At 35.1% G+C, this 27,246-nt stretch overlaps 1 protein-coding gene across 3 annotated transcripts in view; it reads left to right on the forward strand.

The window, feature by feature from the left end:
- Nucleotides 1-27,246, forward strand: part of DMD (dystrophin) — a 2,141,216-nt gene that overhangs the window by 363,220 nt on the left and 1,750,750 nt on the right. For all 3 annotated transcript variants that reach the window (XM_084869361.1, XM_084869360.1, XM_084869362.1), the window contains exons 3-4: nt 18,781-18,873; nt 20,264-20,341. In XM_084869361.1, the coding sequence (XP_084725487.1) occupies nt 18,781-18,873; nt 20,264-20,341 (171 nt within the window). The remainder of the gene's footprint in view (nt 1-18,780; nt 18,874-20,263; nt 20,342-27,246) is intronic.

Genomic DNA, 27,246 nt, shown 5'->3' on the forward strand with positions numbered 1-27,246 from the left:
GGGAGGGAGTAGAAGAGGCAAGTCTTTAACATATTATGTTTGTAGGTAAGTGAAAATGAAAATTAATTTCCAAGTCAGAAAAGCTTGTGATGGAGTAGTCGAGATTGAGGGCATAAGAGCAACTGCTCAAAATACTTTAGGGTTTCAAGACACTAAGGAAAGAGTTAGGAGGTGGATTGATGCTGAGGATGAAATGAAAAATGGACCAAGATAGAAAAGAATAAAAATGTGGGAAAATATTGCAGATTTAAGTAGGTGGTTCTATCCAGGCCTGGGACTGAAGCTTCAGACAAGGAAGCAAGGCCAAAGACATTTTTTAAAATATATTTTTTATTAAATTATTATTTTTGTACATATACCAATGCCCCCCTCTCCCGTACATACCCTCTCTCCCCAGAGTTTTGTGTCCATTGGTTGTACTGATATGCATGTATACAACTCCTTCGGTTGATCTCTTATCTCCCCCAGATCTCCCCAACCTCCCCGCTGTAATTTGACAGTCTGCTTGTTGCTTTACTGTCTCTATATCTATCTTTTGGTTCTTCAGTTTATAGTGTTCTTTATTATCCATAAATAAGTGAGATCATGTAGTGTCTCTGGCTTGTTTCACTCAGCGTGATGTTCTCCAATACCATCCAGGTTGCTGCAAACGATGAGAATTTTTCCTTTTTTATGGCAACATAATATCCCATTGTGTAAATGTACCATAGTTTTTGGATCCAATCATCTGCTGATGGGCACCTAGGCTGTTTCCAAATCCTAGCTATTGTAAATTGTGCTGCTATGAACATAGGGGTGCATATATCCTTTCTGATTTATGTTTCTAGCTTCTTGGGATATATTCCTAGGAGTGGGATTACTGGGTCAAATGTGTTTCAGGTATCCAAATAGTGACATTTTAATTTATTTATTTATTTATTTATTTATTTATTTATTTATTTATTTATTTATTTAATTTTGTTATTGATTAAGGTGCTACATAAGTGTCTTTATTCCCCCATTACCCTATTCCCCACTCATGCCCTTACTCCCTCTTGTCTGTGTCCATTGGTTAGGCTTATATGCATGCATACAAGTCCTTTGATTGATCTCTCCCCCTTACCCCCATCCTCCCCTACCTTCCCATGATGATTAGATGGTATGATCGATGTTTCTGTCTCTGGATCTGTTTTGGGTCATCATTTTATGTTGTTCATTAAATTCCATAAATGAGTGAGATCATGTGATATTTATCTTTCTCTGAATGGCTTATTTCACTTAGCATAATGCTCTCCAGTTCCATCCTTGTTATTGCAAATGGTAAGAATTCCTTTTTTACCACTGCATAGTATTCCATTGTGTAGATCTACCATAGTTTTTTGATCCACTCATCTGCTGATGGGCACTTAGGCTGTTACCAAATCTTAGCTATGGTTAATTGTGCTGCTATGAACATAGGGGTGCATATATCCTTTCTGAATAGTGTTTCTATTATATCTGCATTCCCATCTGCAGAGCAAAAGTGTTCCTTTTTCTCCACACCCTCCCCAACACTTGTCGTTTGCTGATTTGTTGATGACAGCCATTCTGACAGATGTGAGATGGTACCTCATTGTCATTTTGATTTGCATTTCTGGGATGATTGGTAACCCTGGGCATGTTTTCATATGCCTCTTGGCTTTCCTTCTGTCTACTTTCAATAAGTATCTATTTATGTCTGTTGACCATATTTTGATTGGGTTGTTTATCTTCCTTTTGTTAAGTTGTATAAGTTCCCTGTAAATATTGGAGATTAAATCCTTGTAGGTAATAACATTGCCAAATATGTTCTCCCGTGCAGTGGGCTTTCTTGTTGTTCTGTTGATGGTTTCTTTTGCTGTGAAAAAGGTTTTTTATTCTGATGTAGTACCATTTGTTTATTTCCTCTTTAGTTTCCATTGCCCTAGGAGCAGTATCAGTGAAGAAAGTGCTTCAGCACATGTCTGAGATTTTGCTGCCTGTGGATTCCTCTAGTATTTTTATGGTTTCCCGTCTTCTGTTTAAGTCCTTTTTCCATTTTAAGTTTATTTTTGTGAATAGTTTAAGTTGATGATCTAGTTTCATATTTTGCCTATATCTGTCCAATTTTCCCAGCACCATTTATTGAAGAGACTGTCTTGACTCAATTGTATGTTCATGTCTTCTTTGTCGAATGTTAATTGAGCATAGTGGCTTGGGTCGATTTCCGGGTTTTCTATTCTATTCCATTGATCTATATTTCTCTTCTTGCGCCAGTACCAGGCTGTTTTGAGAACAGTGGCCTTGTAATACAGCTTGAAGTCTGGTATTGAGATCCCACCTAGTTTATTTTTCTTTCTCAGGATTGCTGCAGCTATTTGGGGTCTTTTTAAAAAAAATATTATTCCAGATAAATTTTTGGAAAGTTTGTTTTAGGTCTGTGATATATACCGTTGGTATTTTAATGGGGAGTGCATTGAATCTATAGATTTCTTTGGGTAATGTGGACATTTTAATGATGTTGATTCTACCAGTCCATGTACACAGTATGTTCTTTCATCTGTTTATGTCTTCCTCTTCGTCTATCTCTTTTTTCATTGTCCTGTAGTTTTCAGAGTATAGGTCTTTTACCTCCTTAGGTAAGTTTATTTCTAGGCATTTTAATATTTTTGGTGTGATGGTAAATGGGATTGATTTTTTTAGTCTCTCTTTCTGTAACTTCATTATTGGTATATAGAAATGCTGTAGATTTCTTGCCATTAATTTTGTATCCTGTTACATTGCTAAATTCATTTATTAAGTCTAATAATTTTTGATGGAGTCTTTTGGTACAATGTCATGTCATCTGATAATAAGGAAAGTCTTACTTCTTCTTTTCCAATTGTTATGACTTTTATTTCTTCTTGTCTGATTGCAATGGCTAATACTTCCAGTACTATGTTGAACAGGAGTGGTGAAAGCGGGCATCCCTGTCTTGTTCCTGTTCTTAGGGGAAATGGTTTTAGTTTTTGCCCATTGAGTATGATGTTGGCTGTGGGTTTTTCATATATGGCTTTTATTATATTAAGGTATGAGCCTTCTATATCGACCTTGCTGAGAGTTTTTTTTTTTTTTTTTTTTTTTTTTTTTTTTATCAAGAAAGGGTGTTGGATTTTATCAAATGCTTTTTCTGCATCAGTTGATATGACTATGTGATTTTTATCTCCCAATTTGTTTATGTGATGTATTGTGTTTATTTATTTGTGGATATTGTACCATCCTTGCATTCCTGGGATAAATCCTACTTGATCACGGTGTATGATCTTTCTGATATACTGCTGGATCTGATTTGCTAGAAATTTGTTGAGGATTTTGGCATCTATGTTCATGAGGGATACTGACCTGTAATTCTCTTTCATTGTGTTATCTTTATCTGGTTTTGGTATTAAGGTGATGCTCACTTCATTGAATGAGCTTGGAAGTGTTCCTTCCTCTCAAATTTTTTGGAGTTGTCTTTGGGGGATAGGTTTTAGTTCTTCCTTGAATGTTTGGTAAAACTCCCCTGTGAAGCCATCTGGCCCTGGGCTTTTGTTTGCTGGAAGTTTTTTGATGATTGCTTCAATTAGGCCAAGGACATTTTAATAATCATAGGGTATGGTATGAAGAATCTTCAAAACTAAGTGAGCAACCAACCAACCAAAAAATAAAAATAAAACACACACACACACAAAAAAAAAAAACAAAACAAAACAAAAAACAAACAAACAAACAACAACACTGGGGCTGGAATTCATTATTGATTATATTTTGGTTCCAAATTGCAATTTTATTTAATGTGATGCAGTGAACTGTTATGACAGTTTCATCCCACATGCCCATGTTAGCTTTGACAAGGTATGCCATTTATTACCGCCACTAGGTTTTATGCAAATGTGGATGTTATGTTTCTCGGTTCCTTTTCCCCCTCTTCAGATTATTATTGACATATGTTCCCTTTCATATACCAGTTTAACAAGTATTCATTCTTGAAACTTCAAAATTGTTTTTCTTCTTCAATCAATTCATGATGGATCATGCATAAAAATATAAGAAATCTGTAGCACTTTACCATGCCCATTTTCCCCATATTAATCTCAATTGGTTTTTAAAGATTAATTTGTTGTCAAATTGGTTTTAGTCATTAAAGAATACCTTAAGGAAAGTGAAGTCCATTTTAAGGATTATATGTATTTTTTTAATTGCCTTGAATGAATTATTAAGATTGGATTATGAGGTTATTGGTTATAATTAATATGTTATTATACTGGAAGATGCCTGTTTTGTGAATTAAAGTAGATATCAATATTTATTATTATTAATTATTTTTCCATACATGCATTAATTAATTAATTCCTATTGATCTTTTCCTTCATGGATTGTCCACACATTTTATTAACGATAAACAAGGAAATGGGCAGAAGTACCAAAGACTGATGAACAAAATTATCAAAGAATATGCTTTTGATCAATTAGGTTCTAAATCCTTGTTCTCGGAATAACCTTACCATGCTCGGTATTTTCCATAAAATGAGGAAGTCAGAATAATTCCCCGTGCTACACGATGATAAATACTCAGAGGGTTGACTATGATTTGCAAATTCCCAAAGTGTCTACATTTAAAAGCCACCTTTTCTATCCTCTTTGATATATATTTTAGCTTTTAGATGTGATAGTACAGTCTAAGATAAACATGACTGTGAGCCCTTAATGGTTAGGGAAATGCCAACACAAAATAGTCTATTTTCAATAAACAAGCAGGTTTCACCATGCCTTTTATCCAAAATAAAATGTTAAAGATTTTGTTTAATTATGCAGGAAAATGTTTATCATAAGAGGGACAAGAAAATCAACAAACAAAAAATGAGAGACTGGGATCGGATTGAAGCTATAGCCTACAGAGTCAGGGGATGGATTTAGATCTGAGTTTAATTTGAACCTAGTGAATTTACTTCAGACTCTAAATCTTAATATCCTCATCTTTAAAAATATAGGAGCAATATCTTCCTCACTAATTCATTCTACTATCAAACATAATAAGTTTAACACTTCATAAAATTCTTAGAACATCTCAGTTTAATAAAGAAACACAAAATGGAAGAAGAAGGTGAATATGGTACCAGGAGGAGAATGAAAAGAGGAAGAGGAAGAGAAGAAACTAGAAATGTGATAGATCAAGCTTGAAAAAAGTGTGGTATTATATAAATAGAAAAGAGTATGCTTATATATGAATATAAAAAGTCTGAAAAACCATGTTGACACTTATTCAGTCTATTATTTTTCTATATATCAGTTTTTCCACAAAGTGTATTTACTGATTTTAAAATCAGTAGAAACCTTTTTAAAAAACCAAGAAATTAAAATGAATATTTTTCCATTTTAAATTTCATTTTAACTATGTGTAAACTTCCAACTTATATCTTACTATCTAAATTCTATCAAAGATTGCCAGTGTATCCCTAGTAATATTTAAATTTAAGAGGCCAAAATACAGTTATTCAACCTGGTGAGTGAGAACCAACCTTTTAAAAGTTGATAAGTATTCAGCATTAAAAAATCTGATCATTATTATATTTTTAAACCAAGATAAATTTAATTTCTTTTTTATAGTATTTTGGGGAAGTTGCTATTTAATCAAATAAAACATTTTGCACAGCAATGATTAGCAAAGGTTTGTTGTTGATAGATATGAATTATTGAATTAAACACATTTTACAGTTAAGTTATTGATATATAATAATAAGTCCTGGTAAAAACTTGTATTTAAAGTTATTAAAGTATTTATTTTTTATTTTTGAAATAAACAAGTGTCTTAAATTTTTCTAATTAACACACAAGACAATCTATAATAATAAAAGCATAATATGCTAATTAGACTGGATAGCTGAATGACCTTTTAGACGTCATTCTGGACATCCTTCCAGACAAAGCTATGGTGGCAGGGGTCGAGGCATAGGTGGTTAGGGGCGATCAGGCAGGCAGGCAAGCAGAGTGATTAGGGGTAATCACACAGACAAGTGAATGGTTAGGAGTGATGAGCCAGGCAGACAGAGTGGTTAGGGGTGATTAGGCAGGAAGGTGAACAGTTAGGGATGATGAATCAGGCAGGCAGAGTGGTTAGGGGTGATCAGGCAGGCAGGAAGAGGGATTATGGGTGATCAGGCAGGCAGGCAGGTGAGTGTTTAGGAGCCAGTGGTCCTGGATTGCAAGAGAGTGCAGCTTGGGCTGAGGGACCCCCCCTACCCCGTGCACAAATTTTGTGTACCAGGCCTCTAATTTATATTATTTCTTATGAGCTTTGTGAAGAAATAACGTCAATTCTAACTACTTCTCTTTGCTTGTTACCCAGCTTAATTTATTTAAAAATGTAGTATTCTAGAAACACTAACTGAATGTGACAGTTTAATTCACAGAGAATTCCTTTTAATTCACTATTTTTTGAAAATGTCTGAATGATAAATCACTGGAAATTAGAGCTTATAATGACAATTAGATAAACAGGTATTTTTATCTAAAGTGACAACAGAGTAAAAAAATCTAGCAAACAGAAGAACAAAAATTCTAGCTTTCCTTCTATTAGCTTCTCATGAGATCCAAGTGAACCATCAAATGAATATGTTGAATAAGAAATATAACCCTTGTTGTATTTATCCTATCTAATAAAATAGTAATATGCAAATTAATCACTCTGGCACGCCCACAAGCCACACCCACGAGCCAATCAGGAGCAAGTATGCAAATAACCCAACCAAGATGGCTGCATCCACAGAGAGAGTAGGAGGCTATGCTTGCCCCTTGTGATGGAGGAAGCCAAGCTTTCTGCACACCCAGGCTGGTTCAGGCCTCTACTTAAGGCTACAAAGTTTCAATTATAAAAGATAAATAAATCCCAACAGAAATTCCTGCTGCCAATGAGCAAGCAGAAGGCTTGGCTCCATTCCAGGCTAAAAAGTTTCAATTGTAGAAGATACATAAACCCCAGATACCAGGGCCTCCGCTTGGGTCACCAGGGGGCTGGCCAGCCTGCAAACCACCACAGGTTCCTCGCCCAGGCCGTCCCACACCCCAAGAGAACCCCACCCTGATCTGAGACACCCTTCAGGGTAAACCAGCTGGCCTTCACCCATGCACCAGGCCTCAATCCTATCTAATAAAAGAGTAATATGCAGATTGACCATCACTCCAACACACAAGCTGCCTGCCCCCATGTGGTCAAAGATCCTGCACCAATGGGGACACAAGATGGCCACCACAAGATGGCCAGCAGGGGAGGGCATTTGACAAGTACAAGGCCTGGGAGGAGTGCAGTTTGGGGCAATCAAGCCTGCAGGGTAGGGTAGTTAGGGGTGACCAGGCCAGCAGATGAGGGAAGTTGGGGGCAAACAGACTGGCAGGAAGCAGTTAGACATCAATTAGGTTGGCAGGAGAGTGGTTAAAGGGTGATCAGGCTGGCAGCAGAAGCAGTTAGGGGCAATCAGGCAGGCAGGCAGGTGAGCAGTTTGGAGCCAGCAGTCCTAGATTGTGAGAGAGATGTCTGACTGCCTGTTTCAAGTCCCAGATTGGAGAGGGTCCAGGCTGGGCTGAGGGAAACCCCCCCCCCCCCTTGCACGAATTTGGTGCACCAGGCCTCTAGTACTATATAACAATCACAGAAGAGTTAAGAAATTACATTTTATTAAAGTGAACTTTAGAAATCTCTATGGTTGACACTAGTATGTTTTTTTTTATTGTTTCATGAATCTGAGAATTAACAATAATATGATTTTGTTAATTTTTTTTTGCAAGATGGAATTGGAGGAGTTATGTGGAGTATTTTCTAGATAATCCATTGAGTCAAATATCTAGCAATAGTGACTTTTTGCCCATATTCAATTTCAGCAGTTAAAATAGTATTTTATATCTTGAACTTCTTTTTCACCAAAATTCCAAGGGCTCTTTTAAAGTATTTTTTAAGTAATTTATCCATTGTTTTAATGCAGTTTAATTTTTGAGACATCTTTCTACTGTGTAGAAACAAACATTCATATATGGACATGTATCAGTTAGCTATTGCTGTGTAACAAGATAACTCCAAACTCATTAGGTTAAATCAACACCATTTATTGTTCTTTCAAATCTTCAGAAATTTCCAGGCAGTTCTTCAGCTCTCTGCTTGGATTATTTATATGGTCTCTAGTTAGCTGTGAGCTGACTATGTGCCTTATCTGATCATTAGCATCTGATCTTTACCTTCTGTTTGCATTCTCTTCCTCTTTTCACATCTAGCTATTGATTTTCTATTCAACCTTATTATCCAATCTGGGATGACCTTATCTGGGACTACTGGGACAACTTGATTTTGTTTCATGTCTCATCTTTTAGCTATCTGATTCAAGCATGTTATGTTGGTATAGGAGGAGATGTAAGCATGAGAGCAAAACTGTTCAAGCCCTTATGAGGCCTATATTTGGAAGTGGAACTCCATCATTTCCACTGCATTCTATTGGCCAAAGCAAGGCAGTGGTCAACCCAGATTTCAGAGGCAGAGGAATAGACACCACCTCTTCATGAGAGAAATAACACAGTCCCATTTCAAAGGGCATGGCTTCAGGAAAGAATAAAATATTTGGCCCAGTTTTGTGGTTAATCTATCTTAGATAGTGACCTCTGCTTTCACGAAAACAGGTTCAGATGGAAAGGTATATAACTTTCCATTGTTTAGGGTTTTAAGGAGCTCATATTTGCAATTCAAGGCAGGTGCTCCTTGCCAAGTAATATTTCCAGACAAGAATAGTTTTCTCAAATTCTTAAGACTTGAAAATTAGCTTCTAAACAATGCCAATATTGTCCTTTCATAAACAATATTACCTTAAAACATCCATATAAATATTAATATGAAATATATGGCAAATACTTCAAAATTAGATTCCATGTTCAAAAGAATGAAAACAGGACCATTTGACATTTGCCCACACTTTTGGGTGACAAACCAAGTCCTTGCTGCTGTTGTCTCTCACATATCTAAAGTCTCATCATTTCCCATTCCTCCATGTACCCTGTGCTCCAAGAACTTATTTATCACAGTTTCTTTACAAGTTCATGCAAATTAATTTATCTGATCCTCAGCATCTGAAGTGTCTCTCTGCTTGGCATTATCTTCCTCTTTCCACATCTAGCTATTGATTTCCTATTTAACCTTGTAAATTCAGTTCAAGGATTTCTGCTTCTGTTTGTCTCTCAAGTGAAAATGACATCGCTCTCATTTGTGCTGGCAATATACTTACCCATAACTATTGACAGGATTATAACACAGTGGTATAATTATATTGGCTTAAATGCGTAGCTCTTTCCTATTCTGTGACTAAAGCTGTGAAAACAATGGCAATATCTTTTTTTAAAAAATAATTTATCTTTTCAAATATTCCCAGAGCTTGCCTGGCACAATATAAAGCACTGGAATAAAAGTCTATTAAATTTAGTTGAATAATTTAATTAACCTCCTTTTTGACTATGATGGAAATAAGGAAATTAATAAATAATTTATCCAAGTTCACACAGTTGGGAAAAGTTACACCTGTGATTAAATCAGGCCTCTTTGGCCCCAGATGCTATATTCTTTAATAATGAATCTCACTTAACAGACTTTCCAATATGTAACTGGCATGTTTGAGTGGATCTCTGAAGAAATACTGCACTAAATGCACGAGTAAAACTTTTCCTTATATTTACTACTATCTCACTTAATCTTCCTCAGCTTCAAGGGCTATATTTGTTATATTTTTAGTTATAGCCTTCAAGGTTTTTGTATGAGGTATTGCTTTTTGTATTTTAATTTAATTAACATTAAAAAGTCAGATTTTCCATATACCTTAGAGTGACTTCTGCATTTAAAAAATATGTTTTGGTCTCTAGAGCAGTCTTTACTAAATTTATTGAGGAATTCACTGCCTGGCATACTGGACTCCTGAAAGAGTTACTAGACTCTCCAAAAAGAGTGATATAAAAATACAAATTTAGGACAAGGAAGAATTTTCCTAATGTACAATATATATATAGAATGAACACTGTGCTATTATCCTTCAATTATTATACTAATTCAATTTAAAATTAGAAGCAATTTTGTGCTGGCCAGTTCAACCAGAGGGTTGCAGTTTCCATCCCCAGTCAAGGGCACATACCTGGTTGCAGGTTTGATCCCTGGCCCTGGTCAGTAGGTGCTTGTGAGGAGGCAACCAATTGGTGTGTGTCTCACATCAATGTGTTTTTTTTTTTCTCTTTCTCATTCCCTCCCCCATTCCATTCTATCTAAAAATCAATGGAAAAAATATCACCGGGTGAGGATTAACAAAAAAATTTAGAAGCAATTTTGTTTGTAGGCTATATAACTGTATCTGACTTTCAGAGACCTCAGCGGAAAGAAAAAGAATAACTTAGTTAAATGATCCTTATTTTATTGAAAGAGATTTCGAAACTGCAGAAATAAAACTTATTTAAGATTGACTGTGAATGACATGATGGCCAAAGAAGCCCAGTTCAAACTGCAGTTACAAAGTATAGAATAATTAAGAAATCTGGAAGTATACTACCTAAGTTTGGATTCATATCTACCACTTGCTGCGTGAACTCAGTCAAGTTGCTTGTCTTCTCTGTGCCTCAGTTTTATCACCAGTAAAATGGGAATGGTTTTAATTCATTGTGGTGAGGATTAATTAAAATAACCCATGTACAGTACACAGAATTTGAGGCTGATATAAAGTAAATACTCAATTAGTCATGCCTTCTAAAATATATCAAGTTGAATCATAGGAAATTACCAATATTCAACCATATTTGACTATAGAATTGAAAGTTTCATATGATTCAAAATATTAAGAGGAAAAAGAGGTATAGTGGGGACAGAAGCTCTTATTTAAATATTTTTTCCTGTGTGACTTGCCCTTTCTTGTTCCCTTGGTTTGGCATTGCCAATAAGCAGACCCTCCTCATAGCCAAGGAAGAAGGCAATGAGGAGTCCAAGGCTGCCTTCCTACTGGGTATACATAGGGAAGGATTAGGAAGAGGCTATATATTGTCACATAATTGTCCATACTCAATTGTGATGCAGCATAATTGAGAAATTATCACAATGTTAATTTTATAAATAAAATTTACATTTAATAATTGGCCATAAGGTCTCCTCCTACTAGATCTGAGCAAGCCTGAATAGTCCTTTCTCCCTTGGTATTTTGCCTGGAGCTAAGTACTAATTCTTGACATTTCTCATGTGTGTTTGTGTGTGTGTGTGTGTGTGTGTGTGTGTGTGTGTATGTGTGTGTTTTCTGAAGAATCAGAGTGTTATTTAGATGCTTTGAAACCAAGTGCTTTGTCTTACAAACTATATACTTTGCTTATTCTGTCACAAAGTGACTATCAGAGATAAAATATACCTACTCAACATCCATTTTTGTCTCTATCTATCTCAACCTTAAATCTATGTGATTCAATAGAAAAAATGAATTTAATTTTCAGAATTTTAAATTTATTGGGGGTAATTAAAAGTGGTATAAGAATTAGTTAAAATTATGATTGGGAAGTTCACACATATTTTAACATAACTATTTGTGAATTATATTAAGGTTATATCTAGAAATACAAAATAGAAAGTTCACATAATTTTACTTGTATTTGTTTCAGAATACCTTTTAACTGAATTTGTACTGACGTATCTAGTTTACAGAGGAGAAAACTCAGGACTATAGTACCAGAGGCATGGATGCATGGAACAGACTGACAGATCTCAGAGGGGAGGAGGTGGGGACTGGAAAAAATTAGCTAAAAAACATATATGCATATATGCATAGCCCTTGGGCATAGCCAACAATGTGATGAAGGAAGGAGAGGGAGAGGGAAGCTGGATGGAAGGGGACAAAAGGGGGATGAGGGACATCGAAATAATGTCAACAATAAAAAAAAGTCAGTTTTATTACAAAACATCTTAAAGATAGACCCGATCAGACAAGAAACTGTGCTGAGTTTTGGTTAAGCACACTTTACTTTCGAGTTTATAATAGCCCATTTACAGATAATTACTTAATTTCCATTAACTATTGTTGTGGCTCCTGTTTAAATTTCTAATGTGCAATCTGGTTGAATCTTTTATCATGTACTTAATAGTATAACTCACACATTAGGTCCTAGTGATTATGTTTTATAAAGAGTTAGTGACAAATAACATTTTAATCTGGAGAGACTGTAAAACTATTATATTATCTAATTTAGCTCTTGAGCACTTCCTAGCCTCAGGGGATAACTTGGATTTTTCTTGATTATCCTCTGTAGCCCAGATTTTAGTTGTGTTCCTGATATATAAATGTCTCTAAAATTATTTGATGCTAAGGAATAAAGAATAATATATGTTAATTTAATCTGTTAAAGCCTACAAAGCATAATATTACTTTGATATCCTATTACAGAAGAGAAAGTGTTCCAATGATGCATTTGGTTCTTTGAAATGACATTACTAGATACAGAAATAATATAGGAGGCTTGAGAAGGAATACTTGGGCCTTTATTTATTTCCTGACAAGGGCATATCTGACTTTGATTCCTTGGATCACAGGGAATTTGTTGAATGTTCTAAGGTGTTGAATGTTTTTGGTTTATCCCTCTGGGTCAACTCCCTCCCTCTCTGTGGATGATATCAAAAGACTTCCTTGCCCTTGGGCTTCCAGTTGGATTTGGCTAATGAGAGCATTTACATGACATCTGAGGGAGGGATGAAAGAAAGACCAGAGTATTTATTCACTGTATTCATCCCCCAAATATAAAAACTCCTGTCTGTTGACCCTCTGTGCTCTTTCTTTGTTCAGGGACCAGTAACCATTCTCTTTCTCTTCATTTCTCTCAGTCTAGGAGTGATAATAGCTCTTCTCTATTACCAGTTCTGGTGATTTCTTTATAGTCTGCCCTCATATTTGTAAATCATCCCTTATTAAACTCTCTTCAAGTTACCCAAGTCCTTTAGGACCCTGGGGCACTCAAAGGAGAGAGTTCTCTTCACCTCCAGGTGATGACATTTAATAGGAAGGAGAGAATATAATTAGGGTTTATGGAGCATTTTTTATGCCCAGTGACATGTGGGACACCTTATATTTATTAATGCATTTAATCCCAATGTTAGTACTTTGACATTGATTCCTCTGTTATTCTGGGGTGAAAGTTACAAGGCAAACTGTGGAAAATGTGGATTATTTGAGTTAAAAATTTGGAATAGTTTCATGATAGCTAACACTCACTGAGCACATCATACACATAGTGATATTCTAAATGTACTTAAATCTCCTCAGCATTACCACAAGTTAGATAATAGCACATCTTCATTTTATAAATGAAAAAGATAAGGTACAGAGAGGTTAAGTTACTTGCTCATTATCACACAGCTTAAATATGGCAGAGCTGGGATTTGAACCAATTCATCTGGGCACAAAAGACAATATTCGTATTTACTGTATTATACCACTTCCCTTGGTTTTGTAAAATGTATTTCATCAATGCAATGTTTCCACCCAGATTCTCTCTGTATAAACCTGATGTTTTCCCATCATCAGTTGCCTAAAATGGAATACTTAACCACCATTATTCTTCCATTTTTTTAGAGATTCCGTTCAAGGCAAAACTAATCTATAGTAATAAAAATCAGTATAGCCACCCTTGAAGGGAAGTGCACACAAGAGGGTATGAGGAAGCTCATAGGTTGCTAGTCATATTGTGTTTCTCTTTTTGGTATGGATAATATGAATGTGTTCAGTTTGTGAAAATTCATTGAGCTAAAACTTAAGATATATTTACTTTCCTTTATGTATAGTATATCTCAATAAAATTCTCTTATGGAATACTTTTTACAACCCATGCTTAAATAAATAATCTAAAAATTGCCTATTTATGTTATAATAAGTTGCATTATTTTTAGGAGACCTGATCAACAGTATTCACCAATAAGTTTTGAATCAATTTTGCACTCCTTTTTGGTGTTTACTATATCTAAATATTTGCAAATACAGAGGACTACCTTGACTTTCTGAATAGCTGAGATGTCCAGAGCCTGACCTTTCTGTAACCGGAAGTCTATGATAAATTATCCCCGGGCTCTTTACCTTCTTCCTATTGGAACACTATATTGTTCTCCATATTTTCAGGTTAAAAGATTGATATAACTCTAACAATCAGAAGCTATTTAAATATTTTCACAAATGCATTTCTGTCTCTTCCTCAATTTTTTCACTTTGTTTATGCCACTTACCAAGCAATTTGAATTGTTTTTTTTATAACATTGTCTCTATAAAGATATAAAGAAATTCCATATTTCTTTATATCATACTGACAGTGATCTGGAAGGATTATTGTCTCATTTTATGGTCCTTTTATCTTGTTATTTGGGTTAGCAAGGAAGAAAACAATATGTAAGTAGATGCAGAAAACTGCTGAGTATTATCAAAAGTTCACTTTTTAAAGAAAATGTTTGTCATGGAAAGGATTGAAGACAAGAGAGTCAGAAGTTATATGGCCCAAAGAGAGTTTAATGTTCTGTATGTTTTACAAAGTAATTTTCATACAATTGAAAAGAAAGCCATTAAAGATGTGGAATTTTAAGGAAATATTGTTTTCATGACATAAAATGTCACTTGCAACAAAAAGTCGTAGATGAAAAGGGAAGAAAACAAAAGAAGATTTAATTAAAAATAATCAAAAGAACATGAAAAAAGAAAAAAAGCACTTGAAGCTTCTGAGTGTTCTCCTTTGCCACCCACATTTTCAGTATTAGTAATTGAATTTGGAGCGACATCTTTCCTCCTTGACTTTCACTTTTACAAGGGTAGCAAACTATGAGAAAACAGAACACATTGTATATGACTTCTGCACTTTCCAGCAGGTTCAACAATGCACCATAACTGTATTTACAGCTTGATTCTGGCCAAAAAAAGAGAAGGCAAGGGATCATAGAAGAATAAAACATAAAAACATGCTATATTTATCGTGTGCCTACTTTTTGCCAAGTCTGTGTAACAAAACTACACTGTTTGATTTAAACCTCAGAGGAGTGCTCTGAAGTAGTATTATTTCAATCCCCATTTTACCTAAGAGTCAATTGTTCCTCAGACAGGCTAAGTCACTTGCCTAAGACAGTGCAGCCAATGAATAGGAAACTTGAGTTCAAAAGTCAGCTATTTCTGCCTCTGAAATGTCTGCCCCTTTTGCCACATCACATCTGCAATGCTTTTGAATGAGGAGTTGAATCCAGAAAAAGAAATGAAATGCATCCATGAGAAATGAGATGTTTGCTTTTTCTAGGATATGCATTCTACAAGAAGAATAAGACCGAGCACCTGAAAGTCCATGAATTTACAAGCTAAATTTTGTACAAATCATTGAGCTTCACTTTAATTTCAATTAGACCACAGGAGGGAAAATGTCACCCAAAGTGCTTGAAATGGCTTTAAAGTTAAAACAAATATGCATTAAGAGAAGAAGGCACAATCTCCAGGAAAACTTAACATGAAACATATGTTTTCATAGACATTTTGAACCTGTAGTCACTGTATAATTTATACTGCCAGATTCCAGGGTGAATTCATTCAGTCTCATCTGCTGGAAGGACGCTAGGGATATAAAAAATAGAAATTTGATTTCAGTTGTGAAATATAAAATATATATATCATTGATTTTGTGAGTTTTGAAAGTTACCTACAATACCAGGAACTTTCTTTTTCTCTGTCACCTCACTGCTTTTTAGGTGTCCCAACTAGTTGTGCCTAGAGGCCTCTGACTGGCCTAAAATCCTTGACTCCCTTTCCATTTTGTTTGGTTGCAGTTTCAAATGGAGAATTATAAAATGCTCAAAGCAAGATCATGTTTGCCTTGTTGACCTTTGTCTAGATTCCTTGGCCAAAATCATTTGCTGTGTAGCCCAGCAAACCACGGCTCGCAAGCCATATGTGGCTCTCTGGACCCTTGAGTATGCTCTTCCACAAAATACCATGGCCTGGGCGAGTCTATTTTGAAGAAGTGGTGTTAGAAGAAGTTTAAGTTTTAAAAAAAATTTGGCTCTCAAAAGAAATTTCAATCATCATACTGTTGATATTTGGCTCTGTTGACTAATGAGTTTGCTGACCACTGGTATAGCCCTCATGTCTTGGATGCTAGAGGATCATGCTTTATTTTGTACCCCAAGATTTATCTCCTTCCTTATTTCTGCTTTTCTTCTTGAATGACCATTCTCTGGTTTGTCAGGCTTTATCTATCTATCTATCTATCTATCTATCTATCTATCTATCTATCTATCTATCTATTATCTATTGTATCTATCTATCATCTATCTATCTATCTATCTATCTATCTATCTATCATCTATCTACCTGCCCATCCATTCATCCATCCATCCATCCATCCATCCATCCATCTATCCATCCATATATTTTTCATAAGAATAAGTATCTCTGTCAGCTACCTAAACTTTATTTTCTTCAAAACTTTACACATTTCAGTGTGCAATACTCTTTCTATTGATAATTTTACAAGCCCCACACTGCTCAAATGCATCTGTAAAGTTTTGCTCCTAAAAATAAAACAAACAAGCAAACAAAACAAAACAACATTTTCAAGAAATTGTAGAACTTCAAACAAACTGAAAATAAAACCTTAATATTACTCCCCAAATGCCAAGTTATTCCAGGGTATATATGAGGTTCTTGACAGAATTATTATAAAGCATATGTTCATTTTCATTACTTATTAGCAAAAAACTTTCATTAAAGTTTCATGAAAATGGCACTATTGTTTTAAGATTTACTTATACATTATATGTGGATAAGGTGTCAAGCATGTTAGTATTTTCTTTTTTTTCTGTGGAGTTTTAGGCAGAACTATTTGAGTAGATTTTCAAAAGATACTTGTAGTTATCTTTGTCAAAGCACATACGTAGCTCAATTCTGAAAGATGGACATAGAGGGGCTGGTGCACTTTTGCAGGGGTCAGTATTCTCATTAAGCGAAACATGGAGGCATTGGCCCAAGTTGTTATTGACGTGGCTACCTGACTATAGGGACAACCTGAATACTATGTCTTCAATATTAGGAGTTTTGGCCTGGAAAACAGGATTCTTCTTGACTTTCTTGAGCTATGTGAAATTCAATGTCTGTGTGCGATTGAAGGAGTGGATAAGAAGAGCCCAAACACCCAAAGACTAATGTTAGACCCATCACCTGACATTTGTGGAATGTACTTCCTGATCCCCCAGACTATGGGAGTTCCCATAGTTATGTGCTCCTGGGTCCCTTTTACTGCTTCCGTGTGGTACTACCTTTTAGGATTATTTGTTTTCCCTGCTGGACTCAAAGTCCACAAGGGTTGGGCTCATGTCAGTCTAATTTACTAACATGTGCTCCAGCATGTAGCTTGGGTTTATTGGTGCTCGATAAATATCTGTCATCAATAAATTAGGGATTTCTAGATAACTTGGGTGAATGATTTCATGTAAAGGGATTATGGGCTTTAAACCAGAAAAAGAAAATATTTTGAGGCATGGCAGAAGAAATAAAATATTAGAAAGATAATCAAATCGAAGGACAAAAGGCAAAGGAAGCAGCAAGATAAAATAGAAAGAACAAAGACCCCAGGAGTTAGACAGATCTGGGCCAAAATTTTGGCTTTACCACCTTCTGGTTTTATGACAAAGGGCCACATGTTTAACCTCTTTGTCTCATCTGTGAGATGAGTAGATTAATGTTAACCTCATAAAAATGTCACAAAGATTATAAGATCCAATCATTTAGTGGAGTGTTTCTCATGAGTAGTTACTCCAATAATGTTAGATGTTATTAGAGTCTATAATTTTTCCTCAGTATAATTCCCAAGTAAAACAACTGGAAAAATAGATTTTTAAAAGAGTTTCACTGGCCTATTTCAACTCAATTTAAATATTTTTAAAAAATTTTAGCTAATATGAGAATGGGTCATTCTGAGGTAGTACATAAAATGTATATACAGAGAAAGCTTGTTTTATGGGTGAAGGATGGTAAACCCTCTAGAATTAAGTATTATATTTCCAAGTAAATAGTTAAATGTTATGCATCTATACAGGACATTGTATATGGTCTTTATTTCTTTGCACATTTCCTCCAACCCCCCTCCCCTAAAGCCCACCTGCCTGTATCTTTAAAATATTTTCTCTTCTTCATAGAATCACTATTGAAAAAGTGGAGTTAATTAGATCATTTAAGCTACAGAACTCCAAGGTCTGGTGCACAGATTCGTGCACCACTGAGGTCCCTAGGTCTGGCCTGTGCTCTCTTGCAATCTGGGACCCCTTGGGGGATATCAGAGAGCCAGTTTTGGTTTGGTCCCTGCAAACTAAACCAAAGGACCCCACTGGCACCAGGCCTTTAGTATGCATATAAGATCTTTGGTTAATCTCTTCCCACCCTCCCCCTGCACCCCTTTCCTCTGAGATTCATCAGTCTGTTTCACATTTCCATGCCAGTGTTTTTTGCTTCTGTGTTGAGCATCTTCCCCTGGTGGTCAGTGCACATCGTAGCTACCAGCTGGTCTGCAGGCCACTTAGGCTTTTATATATCTAGATTTTAAAGTAAATTTAGTATAATGATGTTATATTGCTTTTTGTTTTTTACTTGGAGGTTCTCTTTTCTCAACATTGACATATTAAGAATTAGATATATTGAATGTTTTAAAACATAGCTTACACGTTTAAGAGACATAATCATTGAAATGGATCACTGGAAGCATGTTTCGCTTAATTGGGCATATTTTGTATTTCAGTTTGGGAAGCAGCACATAGAAAACCTCTTCAGTGACCTGCAGGATGGGAGTCGCCTCCTGGACCTTCTAGAAGGCCTCACAAATCAAAAACTGGTATGTAACTTATTTATAAGAAAGTTCACATTAGCCTTAGGAGAATTTCATATCACAAACAAACTCCGCATAATTTTATGAGATTTAGGAAAATTCACTAATTTACCAATTACTGAATTAACTGGCAATAAAGGAACTATTCTGAATAAAACAATCTCATAATATTATTTTCATGTTGGCATAGTCTATCACATGGAGAAAAAGAAAGTGAAAATTTTCAGTAACATAATTTATGTCGATTAATAGATATTCACTTTCAATGTTTGGTATCTTTGTTAGTGAATGTATGTTATTATTGATTTTTCTATAGAGAGGAAGGAAGCGGTGTAGAGAGACAGAAACACTGATGAGAGGAAAAAACATCATCAATTGGCTGCCTCCTGCACATCCCTTACTGGGGATTTAGCCCACAACCCAGGCATGTGCCCTGATGGGGAATCGAACTGGTGACCTCTTGGTTCATGTGTTGACACTCAACCACTGAGCACACTGGCCAGATTTGAATGCATTTTTATAAAGGCTTTTAAACATAATCACCTTTTAAATTTAATTTATTTTTTATTGTGATAACATTTAACATGAGATATAGAAAACGGGCAGTTGTTGTTTAACAGGTATAAAGTTTCAGTCATGCAAGATGAGTAAGTTCTAGAGGACTGCTGTAGAACATTGTGCCTATAGCCAAAAATACTTTATTGCGCACTTAAATGTTTATTAAGTGGGTAGAGCTCATTTTAGGAATAAATATGGCAGGTATCATAACAGTAAAATTTCAAGAGCTCCACAACTGAATAAATAAATTCATCCATATATTGTGATGAACTATGCAAATGTTAGTTTAAAACTTACCAGATAAGATATGACTTTTGGGATTGAGAGTGAGGGTTAGAAAACTAAAGGTGATAGAGGTTTGAGCTTTAGTGACTAACATAATTAAAATTATAGTCACAGAAATAGTTTTCTTTAACTTTATGTCACATTATATAATTTTGCAAGGCATACACCTCTTTTAAACTTTCTTACAAAGTGTAGAAATTAACTCACTTATCTATTTTTACTAGCAAATGTCCTTATGCATGCTGATGTTTCTATTGGTGGTCATACAGTAACCCCCAAATGGGCTATAAAATGATGGAGAGATTGTAAGTAATATATATCTTTTCTGAAGAGGAAAAAATGCTATCGTTTTTCTTGAGGAATGATCAGTTCATGCTAAGAAAATCCTATGACAAGTATAATTAGCCCAAAGCACTGAGATTCATTATATTAATCTCTCGCAGCCTGTATTCATTCAAAATAGTCAGTTAGTCATGAGATGTATAAATTGTTCAATTTCTAGTAGATTGTGATTTCTCTTCTGGGCAGTAACATGGTTTCATTTTGTTTTCAGCCAAAAGAAAAAGGATCCACAAGAGTTCATGCCCTGAACAATGTCAACAAAGCGCTGCGGTTCTTGCAGAAAAATAATGTAAGTGGAGATCTGAATAGAGTCTGGACACCATGAGACAGCAGGCTGAAAATTAGACTGAGGGCTTGGCCCCCAAATTCAGAGAAAGCATTTCAAGTTAACTTATAAATCAAAGCAGTTATTAGTAAGATCACGTGATGTAGTTCATGTGCTTCTTCTTGTGGCTAATGTAATTCAGGAAGTGAACGCATCAGCCACAGAGGGCAGGGGAAGGCAACTAAATGTTATTTTCTAATTTTAAAGAATGCGGTTATGTTTGGTGGACAAAGTAAGTCCTGTGGTGAACTTAGTTCCTCTTAGTAGTGTTCTGTGCAACAAATGGCTTTTACTAAGCTGAATATTATTTTTAGAAGTATAAAGTGTGTTCAAACATGATGATGATAAAGTTTGTTTGAATTCAACCAATATTATTAACACCACAACCAAGTATGAACATTACACAGAAAAGTCACTATTTCAACTCATGGTAAGAACTGCAACTTTTTTTTTTTTAATTTCTGTTTGATCTAGTTTAGATATATGTGTGTTACTGTAAGAAGTCAACAAATAAGTGTGGAAATTTAGGAGTTTCTACAGAGTGAATTTGAGATTCCTCCCTTCTATCAAGGCATTGTAAACAGTCTCCTTTTTGGTATGTTTGTTTGTTTTGTTTTGTTAATCCTCACCTGAGGATATTTTCCCATTGATTTTTAGAGAGAGTGGAAGGAAGAGGGAGAGACTGAGAGACACATTGAGGTGAGAGAGACAAATTAATTGGTTGCCTCCTGCATGCACCCTGACCAGGGCCAAGGAACCTGCAACCAACATATGTGCTCTTGACCGGACTTGAACCAAACTGGCTAGGGCAGAAGCAGTCTCCTTTCTTACTAACTTTCTATGATTTTTCTAACGAACTATTTATAAGGCAGTTTGAGTAACTTCCTAATTACATTATAGCTCTCTTTCAAGAATAAATCCGAATAAATTGATCACATATTCTTAAAATAACCATAATCAGTGATAGATTTTTAATGATGTATACATACCCAAATGTTGTTCAGTTTATATGGCACAGAGAGAACAACATATGGGAAATGGAAGTGACGGCTGTGCAGCATTTAGTTGATTTTCTGAATTTAGAATTGTCATATTTAGCCTATGAAAATTATAGAAATATTATTTTAATTATTTTATAAAGTGATTAACTATATATTTTTAAATTTTCTGCAGACAGAATAGAATAGTTTATAGAATGTTTGGCTCATTACTAGTGCAACAGAACCATTTGAAAAGCCAATTTCATGTAAATTAATAAACGTGTTTAAAGATATTGGGAATTTATACACAAAGATCTTTGTAGATCAATTCCCCATATTTATTTACAAAATATATAATCAAAGGAAACAACAGAAAAATCAAATAATTACAGTATTAGATTAACTCTACTTGATAGTGATCTCACTAAAAAAAGTCACATTAAAAAATAGGCTGTTAGATCTCCTAAAAATAGGGAATTAATATATACATAAATTTTTTAATAAGCATCTTGTTTTTTCACATAGTGATTATTGATTATGAGTTTGTAGATTATCTATATATATTATAATTATTAATTTCACAGTTTTCAATATAAGAACAAAAGAAATCCTGGCAACAAAACAGAGAAACCACAAAAGAAAATCTCTGTGACTTTGGGATACCAAATATTTATTTCTTATATGTAAAACCAATGCTATAATTTAAAAAGAGAAAAGTTAACTTGAACTTCATCAAAATTATAAGTTATTTCTGTATTCAGGAGATGAGTAACTTGTTTCATGTATTGTTATCTCTGTGGATTATATATTTACTCACTCAGATGTGTCTTTTGATAAAGAGAAGTTCTTCATTTTGATGTAGTTCATTTAAAAATTGTTTTAAATTTATTGGGTGTCATTGGTTAATAGGATTATATAGGTTTCAAGTGTACATATCTATGATACAGGATCTGTGTATTGCATTGAGTGCCTACCACCCAAAGTCAAATAATCTTCTGTCACCAAATATTTGACCTTTATCACCCAACAATTCCCTTCTCTCTGGTAGCCGCCATATTGTTGTTTGTGCCTATGAATTTTAGTTCTTGTTTGTTCAACTGTTACTTTCAGTTTTATATTATACTCATGAGTGAAATAATATGGTTCCTAACCTTTTCCTGATTTTTTTGGTTTAACATGACATTTGTTGTATCCTGTTTAAGAAACATTTGTCTGCCCCAAATCATTATGATATTATATTTTACTAGAGGCCTGGTGCATGAAAATTCACCAGGGGGGTCTTCTCAGCCAGACCTGTCCCCTCTCACAGCCCAGGAGCCCTCAGGGGTAGGAAGCTACCCAGCGATCAGGGGAAAGTGATGCCCCATCACATCTCTGCTGCTTCCACTGCCAGCAGTGCAAGCCTTGGCCAGCCTTGATTACCTGAGCGTCTGGCAGCCCTGGCAGTTGGGCAGCCGCCATCCAAGGCTTGCCTGCACCTCAGGCCAGCTCTTGGCAGCTGAGGGGCTGAGTGGACTAGGAAACTCTGGAGGCAGGCACCCCAGCAGGGCTTAGGGGACTGGGTACCGCCATCTTGTGGCTGTGGGCTCTGAGAGTCAATTAGCACATTCCCTCTTTATTTGATAGGATTGTTATCTATATAAGCTTTATTGTTTCACCATATAAATTTGGATCTGTATTTCACCTGGAATTGATTATTGAATTTGGTGTGAATAATGGGTTAGGATTCTTGTTCTGTTTTTTGATTTGGAGTCTAATTTACATAACACTATTATTATTTTTTAATAATTCTTTATTGTTGAAAGTATTATATATGTCCTCTTTTTACCCCATTGACCCCATTCAGCCTCACCTCTCCCCCCACAGGCCTACATTATCTTATTGTCTGTGTCCATGGGTTTTACACATATGCATACAAGGTCTTTAGTTAATTACCTCATGCCCACCCACCCACCCTCTCCCACCTTCCCTCTGAGATTTCGCACTCTGTTCCATGCTTCCATGTCCCTGGATTCACTTAGTTCATCAGTTATTTTGTTACTGAGATTCCACATTTGAATGAGATCATGTGATACTTGTCTTTCTCTGGCTGACTTATTTCATTTAGCATGATATTTTCCAGGTCCCTCCACGCTGTCTCAAAAGGTAAAAGATTATACTTTTTTACTGTTGCATAGTATTCCATGTTATAAATGTACCACAGCTATTTTATCCACTCATCTACTGATGGACACTTGGGCTATTTTCAGAGCTTAGCTATTAGGGGTGTATACATTCTTTCTGATTGATGCTTTGGGTTTCTGAGGTTACATTTCTAGAAGTAGGATAACTGGGTCACGGGCAGTTCCATATTTAATTTTTTGAGGAAACACCATACTGTTTTTCATAATGGCTGCACCAGTCTGCATTACCACCGGCAGTATACTAGGGTTCCCTTTTCTCCACATCCTGGCCAGCACTTGCCATTTGTTGATTTGTTGATTTGTTGATTTGTTGATAACAGCCATTTTGACAGGCGTGAGATGGTATCTCATTGTCATTTTGATTTGCATCTCTCCAATGATCATTAACTTTGAGCATTTTATCATATGTCTCTTGGCCATCTGTATATCTGCTCTGGAGAAGTGTCAATTTAGGTCCTTTGCCCATTTTTTAATTAGACTGCCTTCCTTTTGTTACTTGTATGAGTTCCTTATATATTTTGGATATTAACCCTTTTTCAGATATAACTTTGACAAATATGTTCTCCCATACAATGGGAACTCTTTTCATTTTATTAATAGTTTCTTTTGCTGTGCAGAAGATTTTTATTTTGATGTAGTCCCATTTGTTTATTTTATCCTTAGATTCATTTGCCTTAAGAGATATATCAGTAAACATATTGCTATGAAAGATGTCTGAGATTTTGCTGCCTATGGTTTCTTCTAGGATTTTTATAGTTTCATGACTTACATTTAAGTCTTTTATCCTTTTTGAGTTTATTCTTTTGTATGGTGTAAGTTGATGGTGTATTTTCATTTTTTTGCATCTATCTGTCCAATTTTCCCAACACCATTCATTAAAGAGACTATTTTGATTCCATTGTATGTTCTTGCCTCCTTTGTTAAATATTAATTGAGCACAATGGCCTGTGTCAATTTCTGGGGTCTCTGTTTTGTTCCATTGATCTATATGCCTGTTCTTTTGCCAGTACCATGCTGTTTTGATTAAAGTGTCTTTGTAGTATAACTTGAAATCTGGTATTGTGATTCTTCCAACTTTGTTTTTCTTTCTCAAATTTGCTGCAGCTATTCAGGATCTTTTTAAAATTCCCTATAAATTTTTGGAGTGTTTGTTCTAGGTCTGTGAAATATGCCATTGGTAGTTTACTAGGGATTGTATTGAATCTGTAGATTGCCTTAGGTAGTATGGGCATTTTAATGATGTTGATTCTACCAATCCATTAACACCGTATATTCTTCCACTTGAGTATATATTTTTCTATCTCTTTTATCACATTCTGTAGTTTTCTGAGTATAGGTCTTTTGCCCTTTGGTTAAGTTTATTCCTAAGTATCTTAATTTTTGTAATGGTAAATGGGATTGTTTGTTTAGTTTCTCTTTCTGAGAATTTATTCTTGGCTTATAAAAAGCCATAAATTTTTAGATGTTGATTTTGTATCTTGCTACATTGCCAAATTAATTTATTAAATCTAGTATATTTTTGGTGTAGTCTTCAGGGTTTTTTATACACAATATCATGTCATATGCAAAGAATGACAATTATTCTTATTCTTTTCCATTTTGGATGCCTTTTAGTTCTTCTTGTGTGATCCCTATGGCTAGGACTTCCAGTACTATGCTGAATAAGAGTGGTGAAATTAGACTTCCCTGTCTTATTCCCATTCTTAGGGAAAATGGTATTAGTGTTTGCCCTTTGAGTATGATATTGGCTATTGGTTTATTGTATATGGCCTTTATCATGTTGAGATATGCTCCTTCTATTCCCACTGTGCTGAGAGTTTTGATTAAACTCTCAGCAAAGATTATGTCAAATGTTTTTTTTTCTGTATGTGTTGATATGATCATGTAATGTCTGTCTTTCAATTTGTTTATGTGAAGTATCATGCTTATTGCATTGTGTATATTTTACAAGCCTTGCATCCCTGGAATTAATCCCACTTGGTCATGGTCTATGATCTTTTTAATATATTGCTAGATCCTACTAGCTAGTATTTTGTTGAGGGTTTATAAAAATATATTTTATTGATTTTTTTTTCAGAGAGGAAGGGAGAGGGATAGAGAGTTAGAAACATAAATGAGAGAGAGCCAGCAACTGAGGTACATTCCCTTGAAAGGAACTGAACCTGGGACCCTTCAGTCTGCAGGCCAATACTCTATCCACTGAGCCAAACCGGTCAAGGCTTGTTGAGGATTTTGGGATCTATGTTCATCAAGGATATTGGCCTATAATTCTCTTTCTTTGTAGTATCTTTTTCTGATTTGGGGATTACGACAGTGCAGGCCTCATAAAAAGAGTTTGAAAGTGTTCCTTCCTCTTGGATTTTCTGAAATGGTTTGAGGAGTATAAGTATTAGTCCTTCTTTGAATGTTTGGTAAAACTCCCCTGTGAAGCCATTTAGACTTAGGCTATTTTCAATGAATTACATTTCCACCAGTTTGTTGTAAGTGTTCAAATGAACCCATATCTTCACAGTGTAATTATTAGATTTTCTAATTTCACCTATTTTTTGGTGTTTGTATTACTATCTCATTGCAGTTTTAATTTGAAGTTCTCCAATTACTGCTGAGGTTGAAAAAAATTTATATTATTCTTGAACTTTTGAATAGCCTCTTTTGTTAAAAGTTTTTTGCCCATTTTTTTCTATGGGATTTGTTTTCTCATTCTGTAATACTTAAAATTAAAAAAACAAAAACAAAAAACAACACACTGTAGGAAAAAATCACAGGAGAAACTTGATGTACTCAATATTATAAAGGTATTGTTTCTCCCTAAACAGGTCTATAGATTTAACTCAAATTGATCATATTCCAAACAGGATTTATGTGACAATTTTAAAAAATGAGTGTAAAGTGAATATATAAATACAAAATGGCCTCTAGTCATTTATAATTTAATTTAAATGAACCAAATCCAAACCTGAGCTCTCAAATAGGCATTTAGAAAATTCTATTTTTATCATTCGTAAGAATCACCCTAGGGAATGGTGATAAATGAGTGGACCTAATTGGCGACTTTCAGGCAAGGAAAGTCTTTAATCTTTAGTCCATTAAAATATCTAATGATACAGTCACCATCCCAACTCAAGTCATCTCATGAAGCCAAGGGTACGATTAGCAGTCCTGGTATGGAATAGATGGCTTATACAGAGACAAAGTTGAAGAGACTGTATGAAAGAAATATCTTTAAAAAATGTGGGAAGAATTAAAAGAACTGATAATAAATGGTAAAGCACCCAGGGATTAGCATGAGTTAATAGCATTTACCACTGCTAAACCTAAAGAGTCAAGAGGAAAGAAAGCTTCTATCTTAAACTGATGAAAGTTCTATCCTTGTGCAGGGGCGACCGGACAGCAATTGTGATCATAAAGTATATAAAAAATGCAGTTACTTTCAAATCATGGCCTGCTCTGCTCAGGAGTTTGTATAAGACTGATACCTTAGTCTCTGTATTCATTCATCTATTGTTCTGCCATCTGCATAAACAAAAAAACGGATAATATATTAGCATGCAACAAAAATGTCACTAAATACACAAAAATAAAATGTAAAGTGTGTAGTCTTTGATTTGATACTATCCTATCTAATAAAAGAGTAATATGCAAATTAACCATCATCCTGCTATAACCACAAGCCACGCCCACCACCCAATCAGGAGAGAATATGCAA

This window comes from Pipistrellus hanaki (genome assembly GCF_964339955.1).
Source record: "Pipistrellus hanaki genome assembly, chromosome: X".
Classification (NCBI taxonomy): Eukaryota; Metazoa; Chordata; class Mammalia; order Chiroptera; family Vespertilionidae; genus Pipistrellus; species Pipistrellus hanaki.